Source organism: Triticum aestivum, chromosome 4B (assembly GCF_018294505.1).
Source record: "Triticum aestivum cultivar Chinese Spring chromosome 4B, IWGSC CS RefSeq v2.1, whole genome shotgun sequence".
NCBI lineage: Eukaryota > Viridiplantae > Streptophyta > Magnoliopsida > Poales > Poaceae > Triticum > Triticum aestivum.
This window is the reverse complement of record NC_057804.1, coordinates 42,805,958-42,830,300: the sequence shown is the minus strand read 5'-3', so window position 1 is coordinate 42,830,300 and position 24,343 is coordinate 42,805,958. Positions and strand designations below refer to the sequence as shown.

Below are 24,343 nucleotides of genomic sequence, written 5' to 3'. Positions count from 1 at the left end.
TGAGAGTTGGTGCAAACTTCGCCAGTGCATCTGAACCACGTGATATGATACACTCTATCACACATAAGCCTCCTTATATATTCGTCAAAACAACCACAATACCTACCTATCATGGCATTTCCATAGCCATTCCGAGTTATATTGCCATGTAACTTCCACCGTTCCATCTCATGACATGGGTGTTCAGTGTCATATTGCTTTGCATGATGATATATAGTTGACATGATATTTGTGGAAAAGCCACCATTCATCATTGTAGTACATGTTACACTAGATCATTGCACATCCTGGTACACTGCCAGAGGCATTAATATAGAGTCATATTTTTTTAATTTATCGAGTTGTAAGTAAATAAAAGTGTGATGGTCATCATTATTAAAGCATTGTCCCAGTGAGGGAAAGGATGAAGGAGACTAATGGTTCCTTCAAAGAATAATGATGAGGTCCCGTACTTAATAAAAAAAGGCCAACAAAAAATATGAGAGAAAAAGAGAGAACGGGCAATGTTACTATCCTTTTACCACACTTGTGCTTTAGAGTAGCATCATGTTCTTCGTATAGATAGTCTCCTGAGTCATCACTTTCATATACTAGTGGGAATTTTTCATTATAGAACTTGGCTTGTATATTCCAATGATGAGCTTCCTCAAATGCATGAGGTCTTCATGAGCAATCAAGTTGGATGCACACCCACTTAGTTTCAGTTGATCTTTCATACACTTATAGCTCTAGTGCATCTGTTGCATGGCAATCCCTACTCCTAGCATTGATATCGGTTGATGGGCCTCTCCATTGCCTATTGATCCGCCGAGTTGATGCGAGCCTTTCTTCCTTTTTGACTTCTCCTATATACCTCTACCACCGCATTTTATTCCACCCAAAATGCTAATGTCCATGTCTCACTCATGTATTGGGTGGAGTTGAAAATTCTGAAGTGTGTTAAAAAGTATGATCCAATTGACTTGTTTGACACCAGGGTGCTCATGATTTATATTTATGTGGTGAAGGCAGAGTCATGCCATGCTTACATAATTCAATGAGTAGGGATAACATTCGTTGAGCATCGTATATTTTGAAAAGTAATTATTATGTTCTTGTATTCATGGATATTATTATGTTGATATCAATTACTTCATCATTTCTCAATATTTATACCGTAAGAGAGATTACATGATAAACATGCTAGGTAACATTCAACATCAAAAATTATGTTTTTACCATTTACCTATTCGAGGATGAGGAGGAATTAAGCTTGGAGATGTTGATATGTCTCCAACATATCTATAATTTTTGATTTGTTTCAAGCTATTATATTATCAATCTTGGATACTTTATATGCTTTATTTGCAATTTTATATAATTTTTGGGAACTAACCTATTAACTCAGTGTTCAGTGCCAGTTCCTGTTTTCTGCATGTTTTTTTTGTTTTTCAAGAAATCAATACCAAACGAACTCCAAACACGATGAAACTTTACGGTGATTTTTCTAGACCGGGAGGGACCCCAGAATGTTCGGGTGGATGCCAGAAGATCTACGGGGGAGCCACAAGCTGACACGACAAGCCCCAGTGGGGGGAGGGCGCCACCTGAGCTTGTGGGTCCCATGCAACTCCGTTTGATCTAATTCCAGCGCTATAAATTCCCATGAAACCCAAAACCAACAGCGGGAACCCATAAAAAAATCGCCGCCGCAAGTTTCCTTTCTTCCGTGATCCCATCTGGAGGCCTTTTCCCTTACTCTTTCAGAGGGGGAATCGATCATGGAGGGCTTGTACATCAACCTTGCCGCCTTCCGATGATGTGTGAGAAGTTCACCATAGACCTATGGTTCCATAGCTAGTATCTAGATGTATTCTTCTCTCTCTTTGATCTTCAATACAATGTTCTTCTCGATCTCCTTGAAGTTCTATCTGATGTAATCTTCTTTTGCGGTGTGTTTGTCGGGATCCGGTTAATTGTTGGTTTATGATTAGATTATTCATTGAAAGTAATCGAGTATTTTATGAACTTTATTATGCATGATTATTATAGCTTTGTATTTCTCTTCTATTTATCTGTTTGGTTTGGCCAAGCAGATTGATTTATCTTCAATGTGAGAGGTGCTTTGTGATGGGTTCAATCTTGCGGTGTCCTTACCTCGTGTCAGAAGGGTAGCGAGGCATGTATTGTGTTGTTGCCATTAAGGGTAAAATGATGGGTGTCAGTGTCAAAACCGGCGGATCTCGGGTAGGGGGTCCCGAACTGTGCGTCTAGGCGGATGGTAACAGGAGACAAGGGACACGATGTTTTACCCAGGTTCGGGCCCTCCTGATGGAGGTAAAATCCTACGTCCTGCTTGATTGATATTGATATTGTGGATGTTTACAAGAGTGGATCTACCACGAGATCAAGGAGGCTAAACCCTAGAAGCTAGCCTATGGTATGATTGTTGTTGTCGTGTCCTACGGACTAGAGCCGTCCGGTTTATATAGACACCGGAGAGGGCTAGGGTTACATAGAGTCGGTTACAATGGTAGGAGATCTACATATCCGTATCGCCAAGCTTGCCTTCCACGCCAAGGAAAGTCCCATCCGGACACGGGGCGAAGTCTTCAATCTTGTATCTTCATAGTCTCGGAGTCTGGTCGACGATGATAGTCCGGCCGATGATAGTTCGGCTGATGATGGTAGTCCGGCTATCCGGACACCCCCTAATCCAGGACTCCCTCAGTAGCCCCTGAACCAGGCTTCAATGACGATAAGTCCGGCGCGTATATTGCTTGGCATTGCAAGGCGGGTTCCTCCTCCGAATGATAGAAGATTGTGAACACCAGGATAGTGTCCGGCTCTGCAAAATAAATTCCACATTTCACCGTAGAGAGAATAATATATACACAAGTTCAATCTGCTGACGTTTTTTGCGGCATGACGTCACACCACTACCAAGCCATTAATTGAATCGTTTTTTTACTCTACCACCTCAGCGCATTTAGCGAAGCGGTTTCCTTGGCACGTCTTGTCGAAGCAGAGATCGTGTTTCCCCTTAATCCGGGATTCTCATGAATACGGACGTGGGTAACCCAACCGCGCCATTGATGGTGACGCTTGGGGGATAAGCGAGTTTTACCAGGCCGGTGGGGGACGCGTAGACTTCGCCCGCCCATATAAGGGATAAGGATTCACCTTTTCACCTACGCCTTCCTCCTCCTTTGCTTATCCATCTCCGCGCACTCGAGCTCCAGCGCCCAAGCCCACACATCTCGTCTCAACCTTCCCCAGTCTTGTCTGGAGCGGGAGGCAAGTGGATGACCTCCTCCGTTACAGAGGAGCACATCGAAAGACTGCGCAGCGCCGGGTACCTGTCCGGCGACATCGCGCACCGGCTGCCCAACGAGGGGCAGCTCATCCCCACCCCCAGGCCCCATGAGAGGGTCGTTTTTCTTCCCCACTTCCTCCGTGGACTGGGTTTTCCACTTCACCCCTTTGTCCGGGGGCTCATGTTCTACTACGGCCTGGATTTCCATGATGTGGCGCCGAACTTCATCCTCAACATCTCGGCGTTTATCGTCGTGTGCGAGGCCTTCCTCTGCATCCAGCCCCACTTCGGCTTGTGGCTCAAGACCTTCAATGTCAAGCCGAAGGTAGTGAAGGGCACTCAAGCGGAGTGCGGAGGCGCCATGTTGGGCAAGATGCCCAATGTCCTTTGGTTCGATGGGGCCTTCGTGGAATCCGTCAAGGGGTAGCAATCGGGGTGGTTCTATATCACCGAGCCGCGCGACTCTAAGTGGGCGGCGGCCCCCGAGTTCAGATCTGGTATCCCCACGCAGCTCACCTCCTGGAAAGAGAAGGGCTTGCTGTGGGGTAGTTCGGAGGAGGTGACGGGACTCCAAGCCTGTATCCAGAAGCTGGTAAAGAAGCTCAGGCTGGTTAACGTGGTCCAAGTCATGCTCATCCGCTGGATTCTCCCATGCCAAGAGCGGGCATTCAATCTGTGGGAGTTCAATCCGGAACAGCACCAGGCGCTGAGCGGGCTCTTCGATACAACGTAGGAAGGTGCCTGGAGGGTGTTGTTTAAGGGCACCGAAGCCCCCGCATCCGCGACTGAAGATCGCGGATTTCGCTCGCAGCACCAAGCCGACGAGGTAAGTGATTCTACCCCTTTATGGGACACTTGCTTTTCATAGTTTGACTCTATGCGGGTTTTAATTTCCCCTTTTCCTTTGACAGGACTGGATGAGGAAGGCGGAGCAGATTATCTGTCCGGCTCCTATGCCAGAAAACCCAGTAGACGCCCGTCTAGCGAGGCTGCTGGTTCCGGCACCGCACGTGGTGCCGGAGAAGAAGGCCAAGAAGGAGGCCACGGGTGATCGAAAGAGTTCCCGTTTTCAGGTGTCCGACGACTCTGGGGCGGACTCCTCCCCCGAAAACGAGGAGGAGAAAGAGGACTCTCTCCCAGAGGGGGGAGAGAGGAAGAGGAAGGCTTCCCCAACAGGGGAGGCCGAAGGGTCCAAGAGGGGAAGGACTATTCCCCCGGATAGCTCCGCCAACATCAACGTTGGCGAGGAAGAATGGCCTTCAAGGGCCAGGCCTCCGGCGAGATCGTAAGTATCTGAATTCCTGAATGTGTTATAATTTCTTTTTCTGCGTCACATAGTGTCATTCTGATGCCGCATGATGCCTGTAGTCCGGCCAATGATGATCTCCCCGCTTCAACGAGCGGGTCGTTGGCTCCGTCGGAGGTAGACTCCATCCCGACCGCCTCCACCCCTCGCGACATCGAGGACGCCGAGGTGGGGTCCCAAGAAGGGGCCCATCAGGGGCCCATCAGGGGGAGGCTCCGGAGGCGCCACGAGGCGGCCTCCCGGACTTTGCACCGGACTCCATATCAGAACCCGCAGTGGTTTCGGAGTCCGGCCGACGGCCCCTTCACACGAAGGGCAAGACCGTGACGCCGGCGGCTTCCGTCCAACCGGAGGCGCTGGATAATTTGTTGGAGGCGCTCTAGAGCGCTTCCATTGAGGAAGAACACCGCACTATTATGAGTGCGGTGATTCATAAGGTACAGCTCGCCAAGAGCGGGCTGACCGAAGCCTGCAGCAGCCTTCTATCAGGCTTTGAGGTAAGAAGTTAAAAATATGCAATGTAATACCGCATAGACAGTAGCCCCTGATGCTCGGTTTGGTGTTCGGAAAGAAAAGCCGGACTAAGGATCTGAAAAAAAAAAGATATACGCAGGGTTGCTAAAAAATTATGTCAATATGGGTTGCAGGCTGCGCTGCTGACCTCTGCCGCACTGACTGCGAAGGTCGGTGGTTTGAAGCAGGAGCTCGAGCGGTCCGAGCAAGAGCTCGGCCGCGCCAAGAAGCAGCTCCAGGACAAAGAAGGTGAGTAACACCACTTTGAACTTGTACCTTACAGAAAAGGATTTAGGTTACAACAAAAAATAACAAGGATAACATGGGTACTGCAGGGGCCACGAACCAGGTGGCGACCCTAAAGGAGGTCGTGTCTGCGGCTGAACGCAATGCGGCCGCGGAACAAGCAGAGCGAGAAAAGCAGGAGGCGCGGGTGGCGGTGGTTCAGCAAGAGCTCCAGGCTCTCATGGAAAAGCATGAGAGTTTGGAGCGTGACTCAAAGACTCAAGAGTCCGAGCTTGCCTCGGCTCTCGAAAGTGCCAAGACTGCCAAGGCCGATGCCCATAAGTCCCTTCAGGAGATTGAGTTGGTGAGGAAGATAGCGGCGGGTAAGGCATTTTTCATGCAAAGCAAGCATGTGAATGTAAATTACGTGTTACTTACCCGTATTCGAAGCTCTCCAGGGGCATTTGCAGATCTGCCTCGCAGTGTATCTAATGCCGCCGCGTTCTATCGAGCCGAGGAGGGGAGCTCAACGGAGAAGGTCTTCTGGTCTCAGTATGCTGAGGCCAGCCATCCGGTGCCCCCTAGCGACCAGCTGAAGCAGCTGGTCGAGCTCCACAAGGCGGCCGAGCAGGCCATGAAGGGCCTCATAGTCCGGCTGTGGCCTGGAGAGGCCATGCCTGGGAGCTACTTCGGCCTCATGCGACGGTTGGTGGATGTGTGCCCCTGGGTGGAGGTTATCAAGCGCTCCGCCTGTATTGAAGGTGCTCGTCGGGCCCTTGCCCGCACAAAGGTGCATTGGGGCAAGCTGGATGCGGAGAAGCTAATCACTGACGCGCCACCAGGGGGCAAGGAATATCGTACGCCCGAAATGTACTATAGGACTGTCCTGAAGGGTGCCCGCAAGATTGCGGATGAGTGCCCCAGGGATGTAATTATTGAGTAAATTTGCAATGTGTTATCCTGTGCGCTGAAAACTTTGTTCATATGCGCTAAGCAACGTTTGTTAATTTAAAATATTACCTTTTGTGCGGCCGTTTATTAAATATGAGAGATGGCAAGTCGTCGGCTTCAGCCCCCATGCCACGAGTGCTGGGGTGTTCGGGATAAACTTGAGCGCTCTTGTTCCCATTTTTGTGTCCATCTAGGGAGGCGCTCAACACAACGAACAAGGCAACCGGACTTATAGTGCTTGAACACTCTCACTTGGCCATAGAATTCTATAATTTTAAATTTCGGCGAAGCCCCTAGTATTCGGAAGACCGAATTAGGGGCGCTATCCACGCCTTCGTCGGACATTATCCGGAACTTCGCTCGAAGCGGCGTAGGTCTTTAAGGACCCGAAAGGACCTCTCGAACAGCGACCAGTCTCTCGCCTTATCATGACAGTCAGTTTTAGCTTTCTCCACTGAGGCGTTAACCCGACTCAACCGGGGCGCAATCGCAGTGGTTCTCCCAGTGCTACCTTAGCCGATAGAACGGAACGTAAGGTGCCAAACATGGGAGCCGGGCAAACCCAACTATTGACCCAAGACATGATTCGGAGCCGATTCATATAATGCTATAAGTTCGGGGTGCCGCACTTGTGAAAGTGTTCGGACTTTATCACACCATAATGCGGGGAACATAAGCCCCTGGCGTATTTGGCCGTACCAAAATGTATGGATGCAACATGTCGTAAATGAACATATGTATATAAGATAATGCAATTATGGGCAAAAAGTGCTGCATTTTATTCGAGAAGATCTGTTATGAGTACAGAATGATACAAATAGTGCGGAAAGCAAGGGATTGGACGAAGTAAAGGCGTCTCCCTCCAGGGGTAGGCCGCGGAATGGTGTATTTAACAAATTTAATGCCCGTAATGGAGACCACCTGAGTGTTCGTCGCGGTCTTTGTCCCTCTCTGGCTGTTGCATCATGAGTTCGGCAGATTCGCCGTCGGACAGAGTTCTGTATAAAAAAGAAAAAAAAAAGATAAAAAGAGCGACACACTTGGGAGCCCCTGGTGTGGTCGAACCGCACTCTGGGTCTGTTGTGGTTGTGCCTCTCCCCCTATGCCCATGGTATCTTCAGGGCGTAATTATGTACACGGAGAGTTTGTCTTATAGTTGAGCGAGGGCTGGGGTTGAGGCCGCATTGCTACGCGTGCTCGGAACGTGCCAAGTGGTCTTGGTTGATGTTGCTCCGGGCGCATTTGGCCGTGTCCGGTCGTTTAACGGCCGGACTCGAAAATTGCCTTAAAAGGCTGCTCTGTACTTCTGTCGCGAGAGCCGCTGTATGTTCCTCCGTTCGGAGGGAGCGTTCCGTGTTTCCATTGACCGTGATGACTCCACGAGGGCCTGGCATCTTGAGCTTAAGGTATGCATAATGCGGCACCGCGTTGAATTTTGCGAACGCGGTTCGTCCGAGCAGAGCGTGATAGCCACTGCGGAACGGGACTATGTCGAAGATTAACTCCTCGCTTCGGAAATTATCCGGGGATCCGAAGACCACTTCCAGTGTAACTGAGCCTGTACAACTGGCCTCGACACCTGGTATGACGCCTTTGAAGGTTGTCTTTGTAGGTTTAATCCTTGAAGGGTCTATGCCCATCTTGCGCACTGTATCCTGATAAAGCAGGTTCAGGCTACTGCCGCCGTCCATCAGGACTCTCGTGAGGTGAAATCCATCGACGATTGGGTCTAAAACCAATGCGGCGAATCCGCCATGGCGGATACTGGTCGGATGGTCTCTTCGATCGAAAGTGATCGGGCAAGAGGACCATGGGTTGAATTTTGGGGCGACTGGCTCCATCGCGTATACGTCCCTTAGTGCACGCTTCCGCTCCCTCTTGGGAATATGCGTTGCGTATATCATGTTTACCATCCGAACTTGAGGGGGAATCCCTTTTGTCCTCTGTTGTTCGGCGGCCGGGTCTCTTCCTCGTCATCGCTGTGTAGCCCCTTGTCACTATTTTCGGCGATTAATTTGCCTGCCTGCTTGAATACCCAACAATCTCTGTTGGTGTGGTTAGCTGGCTTTTCGGGGGTTCCATGTATTTGACAGGAGCGGTCGAGTATTCGGTCCAAATGGGACGGGCCCGGAGTGGTTCTTTTGAATGGCTTCTTCCGTTGACCGGGCTTGGAGCCTCGGAATCCGGCGTTGACTGCCGTATCCTCATTGCTGTCGCTGTTAATGCGGTGTTTGTTTTTGTTTCAACGCAACCTGCCATTGCGGTCCTTGGTATCCGGACTGCCAGCGTTTTTGCTGAGGTTGTTGCTGCGAGCTAGCCAGCTATCCTCTCCCGCGCAGAAGCGGGTCATGAGTGATGTGAGGGCTGCCATGGATTTCGGCTTCTCCTGTCCTAGGTGCCGGGCCAGCCACTCGTCGCGGATGTTATGTTTAAAGGCAGCGAGGGCCTCTGCATCCGGACAGTCGACGATTTGATTTTTCTTTGTTAAGAACCGTGTCCAGAATTGCCTGGCCGATTCGTCTGGCTGCTGGATTATGTGGCTTAGGTCATCTGCGTCCGGTGGTCGCACATACGTGCCTTGGAAGTTGTCGACGAATGCGGCTTCTAGGTCTTCCCAGCATCCAATTGACTCTGCGGGCAGGCTGTTCAGCCAATGCCGAGCTGGTCCTTTAAGCTTGAGCGGGAGATATTTGATGGCATGAAGATCGTCGCCGCGGGCCATATGTATATGGAGGAGATAATCCTCAATCCAAACCGCGGGGTCTGTTGTGCCATCGTAGGATTCAATATTAACGGGTTTAAACCCTTCAGGGATTTGATCATCCATTACTTCGTCAGTGAAGCATAGTGGGTGTGCGGCGCCTCTGTATTGAGCAATATCGCGACGTAGCTCGAGAGAGCGTTGTCTGCTGTGTTCGGCCCGGCCGGAGTAGTTGTATCCGGCGCGACGGTATTCGTCGTGGGTCTTGGGGCGCCCACGTGATCCATAGATAGATCTGGATTGTCTTGCCTTGTCCTCCAATATATCTCGCAAGTCCGGCGCGTTCCCCCGTGGCTTCATGCTTTTTGAGCGATGCCGGGGTACGGTTTTGGTGGAGGGTTTGCATGCCTCTCTGTCGCGGCCACGAGGTGGTCGGTCTGCCGTATTGTGCACTGGTGATGCAGGTTTGTACGCTTCCTCCTCTAGTCGGGGGAGCAACTTGCGTTTTGGGTAACTTTTGGAGGGGCGTTCGAGTTCATACTCTTCGGCCGCGAGGACCTCGGTCCATCTGTCGGCCAGTAGGTCTTGATCAGCTTGAAGCTGTTGCTGCTTTTTCTTTAGGCTGTTTGCCGTGGCCATTAGCCTGCGTCTGAAACGCTCTTGTTCGACGGGATCCTCAGGCACGACGAATTCGTCGTCGTCGAGGCTTGCCTCGTCTCCGGAGGGAGGTAAGTAATTATCATCCTCGACCTCGTCGTCTGCCGCCCTCTCGTGAGGGCTTGCTTCTGCCTCCTCCTGCGCTGGATCGTGCTGGAGGGGGTTGTCTTCGGCACTTTCCGGGGTGCTATTATCTCCTGTGCCGGAATCTCCATTCTTGCTGTGGCGGGATTTAGAGCGGCGCCGCTGATGTCGGCGCTTGGGTTGTTTCTTTAAGGAATCGGCCTCCGCTGCTTCTTCGCCGTCCCCATCTTTTGGGGTGTCCACCATGTATATGTCGTATGACGAGGTGGTCTTCCAGTGTCCTGTAGGCACTGGTTCTTGATAGTCTCCGGCATCGTCGTCCATACCGTCGATGTCTTCGGAGTCGTAGTCGAGTACGTCGGTTAGATCGTCGACGGTGGCTACAAAGTGGGTGGTGGGTGGGTTCTGAATTTCTTCGTCGTCCGCGTCCCAACCGTCCTGGCCGTAGTTCGGCCAGGGTTCTCCGGATAGCGAGAGATGCTTCAGCGAATTTAAGATATCGCCGAAGGGTGAGTGCTGAAAGACGTCCGCAGCGGTGAATTCCATGATCGGCGCCCAATCGGATTCGACTGGCAGGGGCGCAGGAGGTTCGGAGTCCGACAGAGAGTCCGGCACCTTGGAGTCATGAGCTTTGTGCGGGACAAGGTAAGTGTTCGGCTCCATCGCTGTAGAAGTTGCAGCTCCCGAGGCGGTGTCCAGCCATCCGTCCTCAATCTGAGCGATCGGCTCCGGACTATGGGTCGGAGCGGATTCGTGTGCGGCCTCCAAGGTGTTGTCCGGTGGCAGAGTTAGGTCATGCCCATCATGACAGCGCGACACGCTCGGCTGTGGCTCAGATCCATCGAAGATCAAGTCCCCGCAGATATCGGCCGTGAAGTTTAGGCTCCCAAACCTGACCTGACGGCCAGGGGCGTAGCTTTCGTTCTGCTCCAGATGGCCAAGTGAGTTGGCCCGCAGTACGAAGCCGCCGAATACAAAGATCTGTCCGGGGAGAAAAGTCTCACCCAGGACTGCGTTGTTGTAGATTGAAGAGGCCATCAAGCCTATCGGTGACGACACAGAGGAGCTCTCAATGAAAGCACCAATGTCGGTGTCAAAACCGGCGGATCTCGGGTAGGGGGTCCCGAACTGTGCGTCTAGGCGGATGGTAACAGGAGACAAGGGACACGATGTTTTACCCAGGTTCGGGCCCTCCTGATGGAGGTAAAACCCTACGTCATGCTTGATTGATATTGATATTGTGGATGTTTACAAGAGTGGATCTACCATGAGATCAAGGAGGCTAAACCCTAGAAGCTAGCCTATGGTATGATTGTTGTTGTCGTGTCCTACAGACTAGAGCCATCCGGTTTATATAGACACCGGAGAGGGCTAGGGTTACATAGAGTCGGTTACAATGGTAGGAGATCTACATATCCGTATCGCCAAGCTTGCCTTCCACGCCAAGGAAAGTCCCATCCGGACACGGTGCGAAGTCTTCAATCTTGTATCTTCATAGTCTTGGAGTCCGGTCGACGATGATAGTCCGGTCGATGATAGTTCGACTGATGATGGTAGTCCGGCTATCCGGACACCCCCTAATCCAGGACTCCCTCAATGGGTTTAATCATATTGCTTGGTTTTATTCTGTCTACATCATGTCATCATACTTCATGCATTACTATATTTGTTATGAACTTAAAACATAGTGAGGCAAGCATAGAAGCGCTCTCGAAGTGGAGTAATAGTAGTAGATGAAGAATTGTTTCGGTCTACTTTCCATGGATGTGATGCCTACATACACGATGATTGCCATGAGTAACATGATAACTATGCTTTTTCTATCAATTGCCCAATAGTAAATTATCTACCCACCGTATGCTATTTTTATGAAAGAGAAGCCTCTAGTGAAAACTATGCCCCCCGGTCTATTTAAATCATATTACTAAAACCAATATTACCTTGCTGCAACTTTACTCTTTTTATTTTACTTTTCAATTTATCCATCTATCACTACCAAATTTAATCCTTGCAAGTAATGAGTTCAAGGGGATTGACAACCCTTTTTCCCGCGTTGGGTGCAAGTATTTGTTCCTGTGTGCGCATGTACTCTTTACTAGGAATTTGTGTGATTCTCCTATTGGTTCGATAATCTTAGTTCTCACTGAGGGAAATACTAGACACTACTATATTGCTTCATGCTTCCTCTTCGGGGCAAATCCTAACGCAACTCACAAGTAGCATATGCCCGCGTTGACGGGCTCGGCCGCCTAGCTGTCCCACCACAACCGCCGCCCCGTTAAGGAGGAGTTGCCGCCCACGATCACGAAGGTGCGGGGATGCATCCTCCACTACCTCCGAGGCGGCGATGTTGCAGGTCCCTCGGGCTCGAGGGCTGTCGTTTCTTAGGAAGAGCTAGCGGTGAGGCAGCAGGCGTGGTACGACCGAAGCAACACCGCCCGCCGCTCCGCATTCGCGAAGTCCGACACGGTGCCCGAATGGATCGTCAAAGACCCAGACCTCAGTGCAGTGTGCACCCTCGGCCGCTCCGTCACCACCGCGGAGATGGCCGCGAGGCGCCGCCGCCGCCTTGATGGCGAGCTCGCAAAGATCGACGAGGAGTGGTTGCTTAGCGGCTGCTCCGCCGATACTTGTTGGAAATATGCCCTAGAGGCAATAATAAAATGGTTATTATCATATTTTTCGTTCAAGATAAATGTTTATTATTCAGGCTAGACTTGTCTTGACTGAAAACTTAAATACATGTGTGAGCACATAAGCTACACTGTGTCCCTAGTTTGATGAATTTCGTCCGATTTGTTAAAATCTTGTTTGAAATGTATGCAGGTAGCGCTGGATGACTGCCTCCCGCATCCTTGTCCACGGACTGGCCCCCCTGTTCGTGGACAGATGCGGGAGCAAATTTGCGGGTCAACTTTGGAGATGCCCTAAGGAGCAGTTGGGAATCTACTAGGGGGGCTTCGACGGGCTCCAGCCAACCCCCCCCCCCCCCCCCCCTCTTGAAAACTGGAAAAGAAAAATTACTAGTACTCGTACCAAAGTTTTGACCCTATTTTAGACTAAAGATTTGAGAGTTTTTGACCTTTTCTGCACACCGTTAACTTTTAGCCCCCTTTGATTTTCTTCCAAGATTCACCACTGCTAAGGAGGGGTATAAAGAGTTAAGATATAGGGATCATTTTGACAAAAAATATATTTATAAGGGATCGGCTAGAGATGCCCTGATACTTGGTTGCACGTTGCTCCGAGCTTGTATCATGCACGTGTTGAGCTCGGACCATACCATGTTTTTTTTAGGATCAATGTTGCCGTTTTATTTAAAACTTAACGGAAATGATAAAACCCCGAGGGTTCGGATTTTAAGCATGGCAACCCAAACGTTTTTCATGTCAACTTTAGTTCGCGCGAGGTGGTCAAACATGGCAATTTTCTGACAAAATACCGAATTGAGACAAAGTTGCCATGTCTTGACAACTAAAGTTGCCACCTTGCGTCAAACAACTAAAGTTGCCAACTCGCGTCAACTAAAGTTGTCATGAAAAAACGTTCGGAATGAAATGCTTGAAATCCGCATGTTCGGAATCTATCGGGGTCCAAACTTAAACGTAGCTCAGAATCTCGTCCGACACAATCTCCAGAATGCAGTCCGGAGGAACTGAAAACCAAACCTTACAGCTAGTTGATGAATAAAGCAGCAATTTTCCATCAAGAAAAAATCCCTAATACTATAGGTATTTTTGAAACGAAGGGAGCATTAAAGAGGCTGCAAGCAACGATTATTTATACCCTCAAACACTGGACCAGTTTTTCTTACCAAGCCTTCATTGGAAAACAGCCAAATCCAGCCCTGCCAGTTGCAGGCTGCAGTGAAGACGGTGTTGGGTCCAGTACAACGACCACTCTGCCTGCTCCGTGAGTCCAGTAACTCACCAGAACAGAATCATCGTTTGGTTTTTGCAAACCGAGCTGAAGCCACAGCAACCAAAAAAAGTGGAAAAAATCGTGCAAGGAAGCAAAAAGACAGATCATCCAAGAAAGTTTCACGCCTTATTAATCAACAAACACAATTCACGTTCAGGCTTAACTATGACGAAAACAATCATGTACCGAGAAGTACTCGAGTAAAACAGATAACTGACATTATTATGTCCGAACCATGGATACTTATTGCAAACTCGTCTTTTGGAAAGAAAAAAACTCGTTGTAAATTCCTTTGGTATGCTGTCCTCTGCTTTGGTTCGGCTCTCCTGCCCTCCTAGGCCGCTGGATGGAACCCCGCAGATTGCAGGAGCACCGCCTTGATTTCCTCAGCCTGAGGACCAGGGCCATCCTTGCACTGCTGACACGAAGAACCAACAGAGTAAGTTGAGGGATTGTTTAAAGGCACGAAGTATTTACATTTCACTGTTTCAGAATAACATGGTGACAGACTTGTATTACAGTACCTCAGCCTTGGAGACATCCAATGTAAAGTCATTGAAATAGCTGATAACAGCTTGCTGCACGTCAAGACCAAGGCCTTCGAGGGCCTTCAAGGAAGAATGCACAACACCTGGCCTGCGAGAGCACATCATGCGGATGTTGACGACCCGACCTTCACGAAGCTTAACCTCAACCTGTTGCAACCAGAGAAAGAAAATAAACCTCAGGTATGTAGATGATCACACAGCCTAATGTATACATCAATCTTTTACAGCTTTAGTTTTCTTCCCATCTATTGCTAGCTAACATTAGCAAAAAGAAAAAGAATACCATATCATGTCAAGGGGGGCAAATTTCTTCGATATGCAGGTTTAGCTCTGCTTGAATGAAAATTCAGAGAGACCCAGAGATACTTACACGTGGTTCCTGAGCAGGAGAGCTTGTCAGTTCCTCCTTCACGCGAGATGGCAGCGCGGGCATTGTAGGAGTCGGAGGGCGGAAGCTTGTAGGTGTCGGAGGCAGCGAGGACGTGGAAGGAGATGCCTCCAGCTCATTCTGAAGAACATTGATCTTCTGCGTGAGCTCCTTGAGGTACTCGATTGCATCACCAAGAATAGAAGCCCTGTCCATCTAGCCATTGCAACCACATAAATCAGTTAGCCAATCAGCCATAGAGAGAAAGGATAATTGATGAGTTCTATGTACGCACACAGTGAGAGAAGTACAATTCATACTCAAGGTGATTCTTTTTTCAGAAAAAAATTAAAGATGAAATCTCAAGTAATGAACAATTAACCATAGTAGATGGTGCACACTACACCATGATTCATGCTCTTCTCAGCTAAAAAAATTCTGGATTTTCTTGTGCGTGAAACTAAAAGATTCTCCTTATATAATTATATATAAATCGATGTCAGGTGTGTGCTCATCATGCTTTGTATCCACTAGATGTTGCATTTTGAGTTAATAAAGAACGCCCTTTTATAAAATACAATCATTATAAATAAATGTAGTTCATGTCTTTTGAACAGTTCCATGATGTACAATTGTCTCCGTTATTTGAAGTTGCACTTTTCTGGCGGCTCACAGGTAATGCAAAAATATGTATAATTTACTATTACAGACGGTGAGCTAGGGCATGAATCTTAGCATGTAACTATTTTATGATTTATCTCTCTACAAGGCATGTCTAACTGCCATGCCTATGGCCCTACGTGTCAATCTAGAGTAGGACAACTTTTCCTTTTTTGGAAACTTGCATGTTCATTTTTGGCAACTTTTAGAAATCACACAATTGGCTTTCGAAAAGTCTTGGCCTAGCTTTTGGAATCTGAAACTTGTGGGATTTTTTGAATTTAAAATTAAAACTTAAAAAAATCAAATTTTGAAGTTTCAACTTTCGGAACTTAAACTTTAGAATATTTGAACTTTCAATATATATTTCAATTTTTGGAACTTTCACGGGAAAAAAGCTCAAAAAAGCCACATGTGCATGTGCCCCACATCAGGAAAGGGAGCATATGAGAGTGAAGGGGGAGAAGCCACGTGCGTGAGCCACTCCGCTGGCAGCGTCCCGACGAGAAGACGCTCCCCTAACGAGCGGTGAGGGTGCCGCGAGGGAGTAATTCGCACTCTACAGCTCTATGATAATTGAGTAGAAATGGAAGAAGAGACAATACAGACAGTTGTATGGTAAGATGGAAATCGATTTATTCTAGTAAAATAAATATGCTGATTTGATTCGTCTAAGAAATAGAAATCTGTATATCTGGCGACTACTAATGACAATACTATGGAAACGCCAAATTTAATGATTTGAATTTTTGGAATTTCAATTCACACAAAAATAAGCAGAGAAAAAGGCCACATATGCATGGGTGCCACACCGAGAAAGAGAACATAGGTCACCTCGTGGGGCCCTATGCCTAACTGTGTCCCGACGAGCAGACGACCCCCCAATGGGTGGTTAGCCGCGGAGGAGTAATTTCGCTCGCTACAACTCTACGATAATCGAGTGGAAACGGAACAAATGCCAGCAGCGACAGTGAATGGCGATACGCTGGACAGCAATTTACATTTAATAAAATAAATGTGCCGATTTAATTCATACGATAAATAAAAATCCGTATATCAAGCGACTACTAATGTCGAAATTACGACAATTTAATTTATATGCAAAGAATACATATACAGTATACCTAGTAATGACGAATACCTAAAATTGCTGTAATCTTTTTTTGCGGGTTAAAATTACTCTAATCTAACTCAGGCAACTAGAAATATGATAGGCAGTCATCCTAAAACACTAGAATTACGGTCATGCCAAATAGAGAGAACCATCAACGCAAAATAATGCAAAGATATAACATGTGCTAAGGGGTGTGTATGCTAAACCACAGAACTTGCCAGTAGATGCTGAAACCACAGAACTTGTCAGGCTAAGGGGCGTGTGTACCCAGCAACAAACTTATGAGCTAAGGTTTCTGTTATTCTGTAGATGACACACAGACGTTTCAAAGCCTCTGTTTGATCCATAATCTACACCTGAGATGCGCGGATGAACTGTAACAAACAGTACAATGAGAACGATACTCTTGCTAAAAAAGACAAAGAATTTCTCACCTTGCTGATCCTGGGCACGACAGACCGAAGCGCGTACAGCCGGTCGTTGAGCTTCTTCCGGCGACGGCGCTCAGCCATGAGGTTCTTGGCCGGCATCCCCTTCTTCTTCCCGCTCCCTTCAGCCGCAGCGCCGCCGGTGACCGTGCTGTTGGCGTTCGACTCCTTGCCGTCCTTCCTGCCGCTCTCCTCAACGTCCCTCCCGTCCTCCGAGTCGTAATTCAGCCCGGACGCGTCGATGCTGATGATGTCATCGTCGGCGTCGTCGAGTATTATGTCAGGCTCCGCTGCCTTACGCTTCCTCCTCTCGCCGTCCTCTTCGCCGGCGTTACGCCGGAGTGCGCGCTTCTGGAAGAGCGTTGGCTGCGCGCCCGACGCCGGGAAGTTCTCCAGCGGCCTCAGCACCTTCGCGTTGCCCTGCCCAGAGAAGGCAGCGGTCTGGGGCGCCGGAGCAGCCGGCCCCTCTGAGGATGGGCCGCTCCAGCCCTGGGCGCCGGTATCGACCAAGTCGAAACCAGCGAGGCCACCGAAGTCCGTCGTTTGTGCCGGTGCGGTGCCGAAGCCACCGAACGAGCCGAGGAAGTCTGCGTTCCCATGCGGCAGCAGGGATGCGTTCGGCGCGTTCCCGGCGCCAAGAAACGCCGAGAGGTCGCCGGAGATGTCGAGGTTGAACCCAGGGACGTCGAGCGGTCCCGTACCTCCCACTCCCGGGTTGAGGAGCGGGAACATCTGGGAAGCATCTCCGAATCCGGAGCTAGATCCCGACGCTTCCATAGTTGCCGGCGCCGGGATCATGGACCCGTTCCCGGCGGCGTCGCCGACCGCGCCCGGGTTGAAGTACCAGCTTACCTCATCAAGCATCGGTAGGGCGGGGAACCCCCCGCCTCCGCCCGAGGGCATAGGCATAAGGTGCTGGTTGCCGGCCTCCAGCCCCATCACCGCCGCCTGGTCGTGACCGAGGCCCTGGTGTTCATGGACGTCGCCTTCCTGCACCCAAAGAGAACTGTTGAACTGCGACAGCATAGCCGCGGAAATGGCGGCACTGCGTGGCTATGTTTGGTGTGGTAACTGCCCGACGAGGAGCTGCGATGCGCAGATATGGCAGTGCAGGACAGAGGAGAGAGAAGATGGTGGAGGAGGTCCCCGAGTCGAGTTCTATTTCTCGCAGCGAATTGGGTCTATATGCATGGCAGCAAACCACTGCTGGCTGCCCACGGAAGAAAGAAAAGTGTCAATTTACAAAAATACCCACCGCTCCTAGTGTTTGTTTTTCCTATTTATTTCTTTGAAGTTTTTTTTACCCCAATGCAGAGCGTATGTCAACCGAGGGGTCCAAAATACCCGCTCCTCCTGATACAGAGCGTATGGAGCGAACGATTGAACGCCTGGAAAAGGCAGAAACGCCCCTAGGGTGCTTTTGAAAGAGACCCCAAAAAATACTCCCTCCATGCGAAAATACTTGTAAAATAAATGAATGTACCTAGACATGTTTTAGTTCTAGATACATCTATTTTTATTTATTTCTCTGACAAGTATTTCTTGACTGAGGGAGTATTGGGGGACATGGGACGCGTTTGGTAGGTTGCATATACCTCAGTCAGGCCCGGGTAGAAAGAAAATTGCCCGTTTGGTTACCCGCATTCATTGTTGGGCCTGCATAGCACGAACATTAAAGCACGTCTGGGCCTGCATCCAGAGGAACGCTCAAATCAGCCGTTTTGTGGAGCCAGGCCCGCGCGATGCAACCCTAGGCACGTGGGCGTGGGCGGTTGTACACGTGGGTGCGGTCCCGAGATGTCGCGTTGTTTTCGGACGGCTCGTCATAAATTACCCTCACCTCCTTTCCTCACCGCTCTCTTCCCTCTTCCCCACTCACACCGGCGTCGGCGACCACCGGAGCTCTAGTGCGAATCAATCCAAGACGGCGGCAACCACCGGAGCGACTGCAGACCTCCACCGGAGCGCATCGGCCATGGCGGTAAGTCCTCCTCCTCTCTGTAGATTTACTGCTTTCAACTCGGGCTAGATTTGTTTAGAGCACGCAATTGAAGAGTTAGGGAGGGGATTTAACACATCCGGGGGGGGGGGGATTGACATCAATCGATTCTGCATCGACGGCTACTAGGGTTCATAGGTTATTTTTTGATTACATCGGGGGTGGGGATTGGGGTACAAACTTTCTTGTCTAGCCGCGACGACCCTGCAGTCGCGTCGAGCGGCGCAGGGAGGAGGGGAAGGGGGTGTAGCCATCTCCTTTTCTTCCTGACCGTCTTCGTCAAGAATGATGGGTCTTGCACGGTCGCCTGCTGTCGGCGCCCTGGCCACCATTTACACCTCATCGTTGTCGGCCTTCGGCGACCCGAATGTACTACTTTAGTACGCCATGACACGCTGGTCTTGAGGCACCTTGTACTGCATGTACTTTGGCCCATCTTGCCTGTTGTCCTGTGTTGCCGGAGTCTACTTGATTCATGGCCTGGCGCAGGATGTACACTGACATTGCGCCCTTGGCCGGGTCTAGAATCAATGTCTTTAGCTCGTCCGGCGTAGCTTTCTTCTTGTGCATGTCATCGATGCCGCTGAAGTTCGAGCACACTACCATGGTGTGCTCGAACTTCTTGCGGTCACCGAGCGAACACCCAAGGAAGAAGGCCCTCCATCCAATGCCCTAGGGGAAAGGGTTGGGGTTGGAGTTGGAGTTCATGGTGACGTAGAGGTGGTGAAATAGAGAGTTGGGTGGAAGAGGAGAGGTGGTGAGACGGAGGGGGTTTGAGTGCGCTGCTTGGTTAGTAGGGTGGGTTAATATAGGAGCGTTAGGCCGATATGAATGAACGCTGACCATTGAACTACGTACTGTTCATAATGCACATGAACAAGGGCAAGAAGGTCATGCCACCATTGGAGAAGGGCAAGGAGGTCGCGCTGACATTGGTCGAAGTGTCGGTGCAGGATCACCCAAGCGCCAAGCGGAGGAACTACGACACTACCATTAGGAGTCAGGACCAAACCACATCTGCAAGGTTATCATTGCTCCAAAGCTAGAGAGTCTGCCATTTCCTCTGGACTTCACGAAGCACTTCCCTGCCATCCCTACAGAGTTCAAGCTCAGGACGAACATCGGCTGCACATGGAGGGAAACGGTGAGGGTGATCAACGGCAGGGTCACCCTTGATCAAGGTTGGACCGCCTTCGCCGTCGTTCACCAGATCATGATCGGGTACATGCTGACGTTCGAGCTGCTGACCCCCGACACCATGAAGGTGATCGTCTTCAATGACGAGGGCATCGAGGTGGTCACCAAGTGCAAGGAGCAAGACAACGCCTTTGCCATGACCGCCTGAGCTCCTGCTGCTCGTTCCTTGTTGGTCCTTGGTTTAAGACTTGGGTTTCGTTTAAGATTTATTGTACTATGTTCGTTTAAAACTTGTGATGCATGGTTAAGACTTGTGTTTGTGCCTAAGATTGTTCACTTGCTCCTAGTTTAGTTCCTAGTAGTTCATGTGTGCCATTGGTAATCTAACCACATCATGGAGGAGGTTACCACACAAATGTCCTTCGAACACACCATCATGAATTTGGTACGGGGACTCGGTTTCACCAGTGGATGACTCGCCGTCGGAATAAACAGCCGGCTCGCCTTCAGACACTGGCTCAGACCTGATCCCATGGACACATCCTACGAACGCATGCTTCACGGCGGGCTTAACACGGGCAGGACTCGCACGCTGAGCCGTTTCGACGAGGTCGGTGCAGATGTCCGGCTTAGGGCCCGGTTCGCCGATCTTGCCGATGAAGACATGAATTTCGCCAAAGGGGACCCGGTACCCCCAGTCGCAGAGCACCGACACATATGCAGGCATGTATTTCGTATATAGTCATACGTGCTTGCGGTAAGAACTTACATGGCATCTTTTGTCCTACCCTCCCATGGCAGCGGGGTCCATATGGAAACTAAGGGTAATTAAGGCGCTCCTTTTAATAGAGAACTGGAACAAAGCATTACCACATACGGAATACATGAAATCCTCAAGTTAAAGACATCTCCTAAGACAAGAACGAACTCCAAATTAGGTCTCCCAACGAAGAACAAGAGGTGACAGCAGCTCCATATTGTAAAACAGGACGGACTTTCTCTCTAATTTTTTTCTCGAGAAGAGCGAATATATAGCATTGGAATTAGTCCAGGAAGGGGTCCAGGGGTCCCACAAGCCTGCCTGGTGCGGCCTAGGGGGAGGCCACTGATATGTCCATTTTGCATCATGTTTTCCTAACATTATTTTTCTTGTTTTGAAGTTACATTTCACTTTATGATGCAATTCTAATGCCTTTTCTCTTTTAAAATGCAAGATACACCAAACGAGGAACATTGACGGCAGCTAGAATTCTGACCTGGAAAAACTAATCAGAGATAGTTATTCTCCGGAGCACCCGTGAAAATTTATGGAGAATTATTTTGGGATATATAAAAAAGGGTCTTTTACATTTGTATCTGTAACTCAAACCCACTACTCAGATTTACCCCTAATTTTGAAGTGTGCTCAAATTTGCCCATCTGCCGTTAGGTGCCCTTATAGAAATCCGGTCAAAGGGCTTTGACCGTCTACGGTACCAATCTGAGGATTGACACAAAGGAAGAACTAGGGTCTGGATATTTGATGATGATGGTGAAGATGTTGATGAAGCCGATGATCTCCGCAATGGACAGAGTGTGGTGATGATGAAGACTTCGATTTTCTCCCCCTAGAGGAAAGTTTCTCCGACAGAATCGCTCCGCTGGAGAGTAAAGTGTTCCGCCCAAGTTTTGCCTCACAGATGGCTGCGAAAAGTCCTGATAATTTTCTGTGATTTTTTCTAGTGCAAATAGGATTTTATAGCCAAAAGACATCGGGAGACAAGTCACCAAGGCCCCCACACAGGTAGATGGCGCGCCTAGGGGGTGGTCGTGCCACATGGCCGTGTGGAGACCAGGTGGGTTCCCTCTGGTATTTATTTTCTCCAAAATTCATTATATATTTTAAAATAATTCTCCAAAAATCCCCTCATCCGAAGAATTGATTTCTCTTCTGTTGCTCTTAGATGTAGAATTTCCAGTTGTTGGTAATTCCCATCTCTTCGTATATCTTGCATTTAAGAGAGAAAATGCATTAGAATTGCACCATGATAATCCCTAAGTGTAAGAAATTATCGTAACACTTTTCAAAGATGGAAGTGGTAAGTATGAAGAGTCGAATTCACAAGGAGCTAACAAGTTTCCGCATCTTGGTGCACATGGATGGTTGCAGATGACTTCATATGTGTGTGCCCCTGCAAATATCCGTGTCTTGTGTGTGCCCCCGACAAATTTCCGTGTCTTTAGGGCTGTTTGGATCGACGCCTGAGATGCCCATCCAAGATATTGGCGTTGACCATGCATAGCGAACATGTTTGGATGGCTTTCAAATAATTGGTGCGGCCTGGCCTGCCCCCTGCCGCGCTAGTTCAATCCAGCGCCAATTTGTTCGCGAGAAGCGGGTGGCGGAATCGGCCGCCAATAAATTGGCCTGTCCGTGGTTGGCGAGGCGAACCCTGACGCAATCCAAACAGCCTCTTTGTTTTTGGGCTATCTGACTGGTTGAAGCTAGTGCCACGACGGTTATATATAGAGGAATATACCGGCTCCATCAGCACACCTCAAAGGGCAACGTAAAACAACTTCTTCTTGAAAGTTAAACAGAAAACATGCATGCGTGCACTCCCATTTCACAAAGTACATTGAAAGAGTTGCATGCATATATTTGCACGCTGGACTGTTTTGAATTGAATGCAAAACAATGGCACCGTGGTGTAATCAAACTGGCGCTTTTCTGTTTTTTTTCCCATGGAAACCGGTGCTATTCTGATCTGATTGTATGCTGAGCAGTACAATACATAGCATAGCATGCATGGTCGATCTGATTGTAGTCATGCGGCATTTATTTCAACTACTATTGTTATTTTATTACAATGGTATGTGCGTATGTAGCTGAGTGTCCTACTTTCGAACATCATGGAGGGCAGGGGGCATGTTCATGTGACAGTAGTAAAACGAGAGATAGACCTCCGCTCAATAACTGCGTTGCACTATTTTCTTGGACAACAACGCATGTGCTAGTAACTCGGTCATGCATGCACTCGGACATGCACTGCGGTTAGGACATCTCCAACGGCGACCCTCAAAACATCCGCAACCATCCAAAACGCGCTGTCCGGATATGTCGTGTCATCCAACGTGGGGTTGTATCGGTCTACAGGGCGGTCCGGATGTACTTTCTTCTGCAAACCCAAGACAGACATGGGGGCTTTGCAGGCGTCCGAACAACACCCACGCCTGCTTCTGACCATCCTCGCCCGCTCAAACCCTCTCCTACCCCGCCCGCACGTGTTCCTGCCCGGCGCCAGCGGCTGCTCCACATTGAAGACGGCTCAGGGCGGATACGTCCTCTCACTGCCTTCGCCATTGAAGCAGCGCGCCGGCCGAGGGAGCCGCCCGTTGCATGCCCGGTAGAACACGTCTCGTCGCCACATTCAAACGCCTCCATTAAACCCGCGTAGAAGCCGAGAAACCTACTCCAGCCACACACCTGTTCACGAGTAGGCGACATTAACACACAACGTCGGGCAAGCTCCTCCTGTCCGCCCGCTATTTGAAGGAGGCCAGACGCCGGGCAAGAATTGCACCACTCTGCCACTCCCCGTCTCCTTCTTCCACCTTTTCTCCACCCTTTCAATGGCATCCGACGAGCAAGAAGTGCAGTCTTTGGCATATATAAAATCCGGCTTGGTGGCCCGCCGAGCCCGCTGGACATGAGCGAGGCAGCTCGCTGCTCCACCTCCCTCGCCTAGCCCGACAGAGAAAGTTGCCGCTCCAAGCCAGCTCGTGGAGGAGTGGCGAGTTGCTCCAGGCCGACACGAGGGGGAGCACGGCGACGCGGACATCGTCGCTATCGTGGACGACGTCGCGTCGTACCGCGCCTCCCGTGCCTGCGAACTCACAAACTGCAGCACTCCAACACAAACTGGTGCCTCCAAGGAGGACCATGAAGCCGGTGCGCCGCCGCCGGCCGACCAAATTAAAGGCCTAGGTTTTCACCCACTAATTGAGGGGAGGAGAGGGGGGAGCTCAACACACCTTTAGGAGGGAAAAGCGGAGCCGAAGCGCTGCCATAGTCATCGAGGTCGACACAGAGTCGGCCAGGGGATTACCCCGTTTTAGGCTTCCTCCATTACACCCTCTGGAGCCGGAGCGTTGTCGTAGTCATCCGAGCAGTATAGCCCCTCCGCCGCCCAACCGCCACCCGCGTGACGGAGGGGCAACCAACACATGTGGTGCCACCCACCGGAGAGGTCCATGCGCCTAGCCAGATCCAGGGCCGCTGCCCCGACGCCCAAAGCTCCCTGCGATGGAGGAAGGCAACAGAGCCTCGCCACCACCTTCACTGGAGGTCGCTCGACGACCGACAACATCCTCAGGTGGTAGCGGGGAGGGAGGGTAGGAGGGGTGGATGGCTCGAATGGCTAGAGTTCCGTCACCTTCTCACGAGCTAATTGAGTG

At 49.9% G+C, this 24,343-nt stretch overlaps 1 protein-coding gene across 2 annotated transcripts; it reads right to left on the bottom strand.

Moving 5' to 3' along the window:
• Positions 1-13,755: 13,755 nt before the first annotated feature.
• On the bottom strand, positions 13,756-17,934 carry LOC123094372 (transcription factor ICE1-like). 2 transcript variants are annotated; one of them, XM_044516391.1, is made up of 4 exons: positions 16,777-17,934; positions 14,572-14,784; positions 14,178-14,348; positions 13,756-14,071 (listed from the first exon to the last, which is right to left on the bottom strand). In XM_044516391.1, the coding sequence occupies exons 1-4, from the start codon at positions 17,794-17,796 to the stop codon at positions 13,988-13,990; spliced, it is 1,488 nt and encodes a 495-aa protein (XP_044372326.1). In that variant the 5' UTR covers positions 17,797-17,934; the 3' UTR covers positions 13,756-13,987. The 2 variants fall into 2 exon arrangements, with proteins under 2 accessions (XP_044372326.1, XP_044372327.1); XM_044516392.1 differs by having other exon boundaries at positions 13,756-14,068; positions 16,777-17,933.
• Positions 17,935-24,343: the final 6,409 nt, after the last annotated feature.

Coding starts and splice junctions, on each gene's coding strand:
- LOC123094372 (XM_044516391.1), bottom strand. CDS start 17,796: ATGCTGTCGCAGTTCAACAGTTCTCTTTGGGTGCAGGAAGGCGACGTC. Junction 14,349..14,571: donor CTCCTGCTCAGGAACCACGT/GTAAGTATCTCT, acceptor TGGTTGCAACAG/GTTGAGGTTAAGCTTCGTGA. Junction 14,072..14,177: donor TGGATGTCTCCAAGGCTGAG/GTACTGTAATAC, acceptor TCTTCGTGTCAG/CAGTGCAAGGATGGCCCTGG.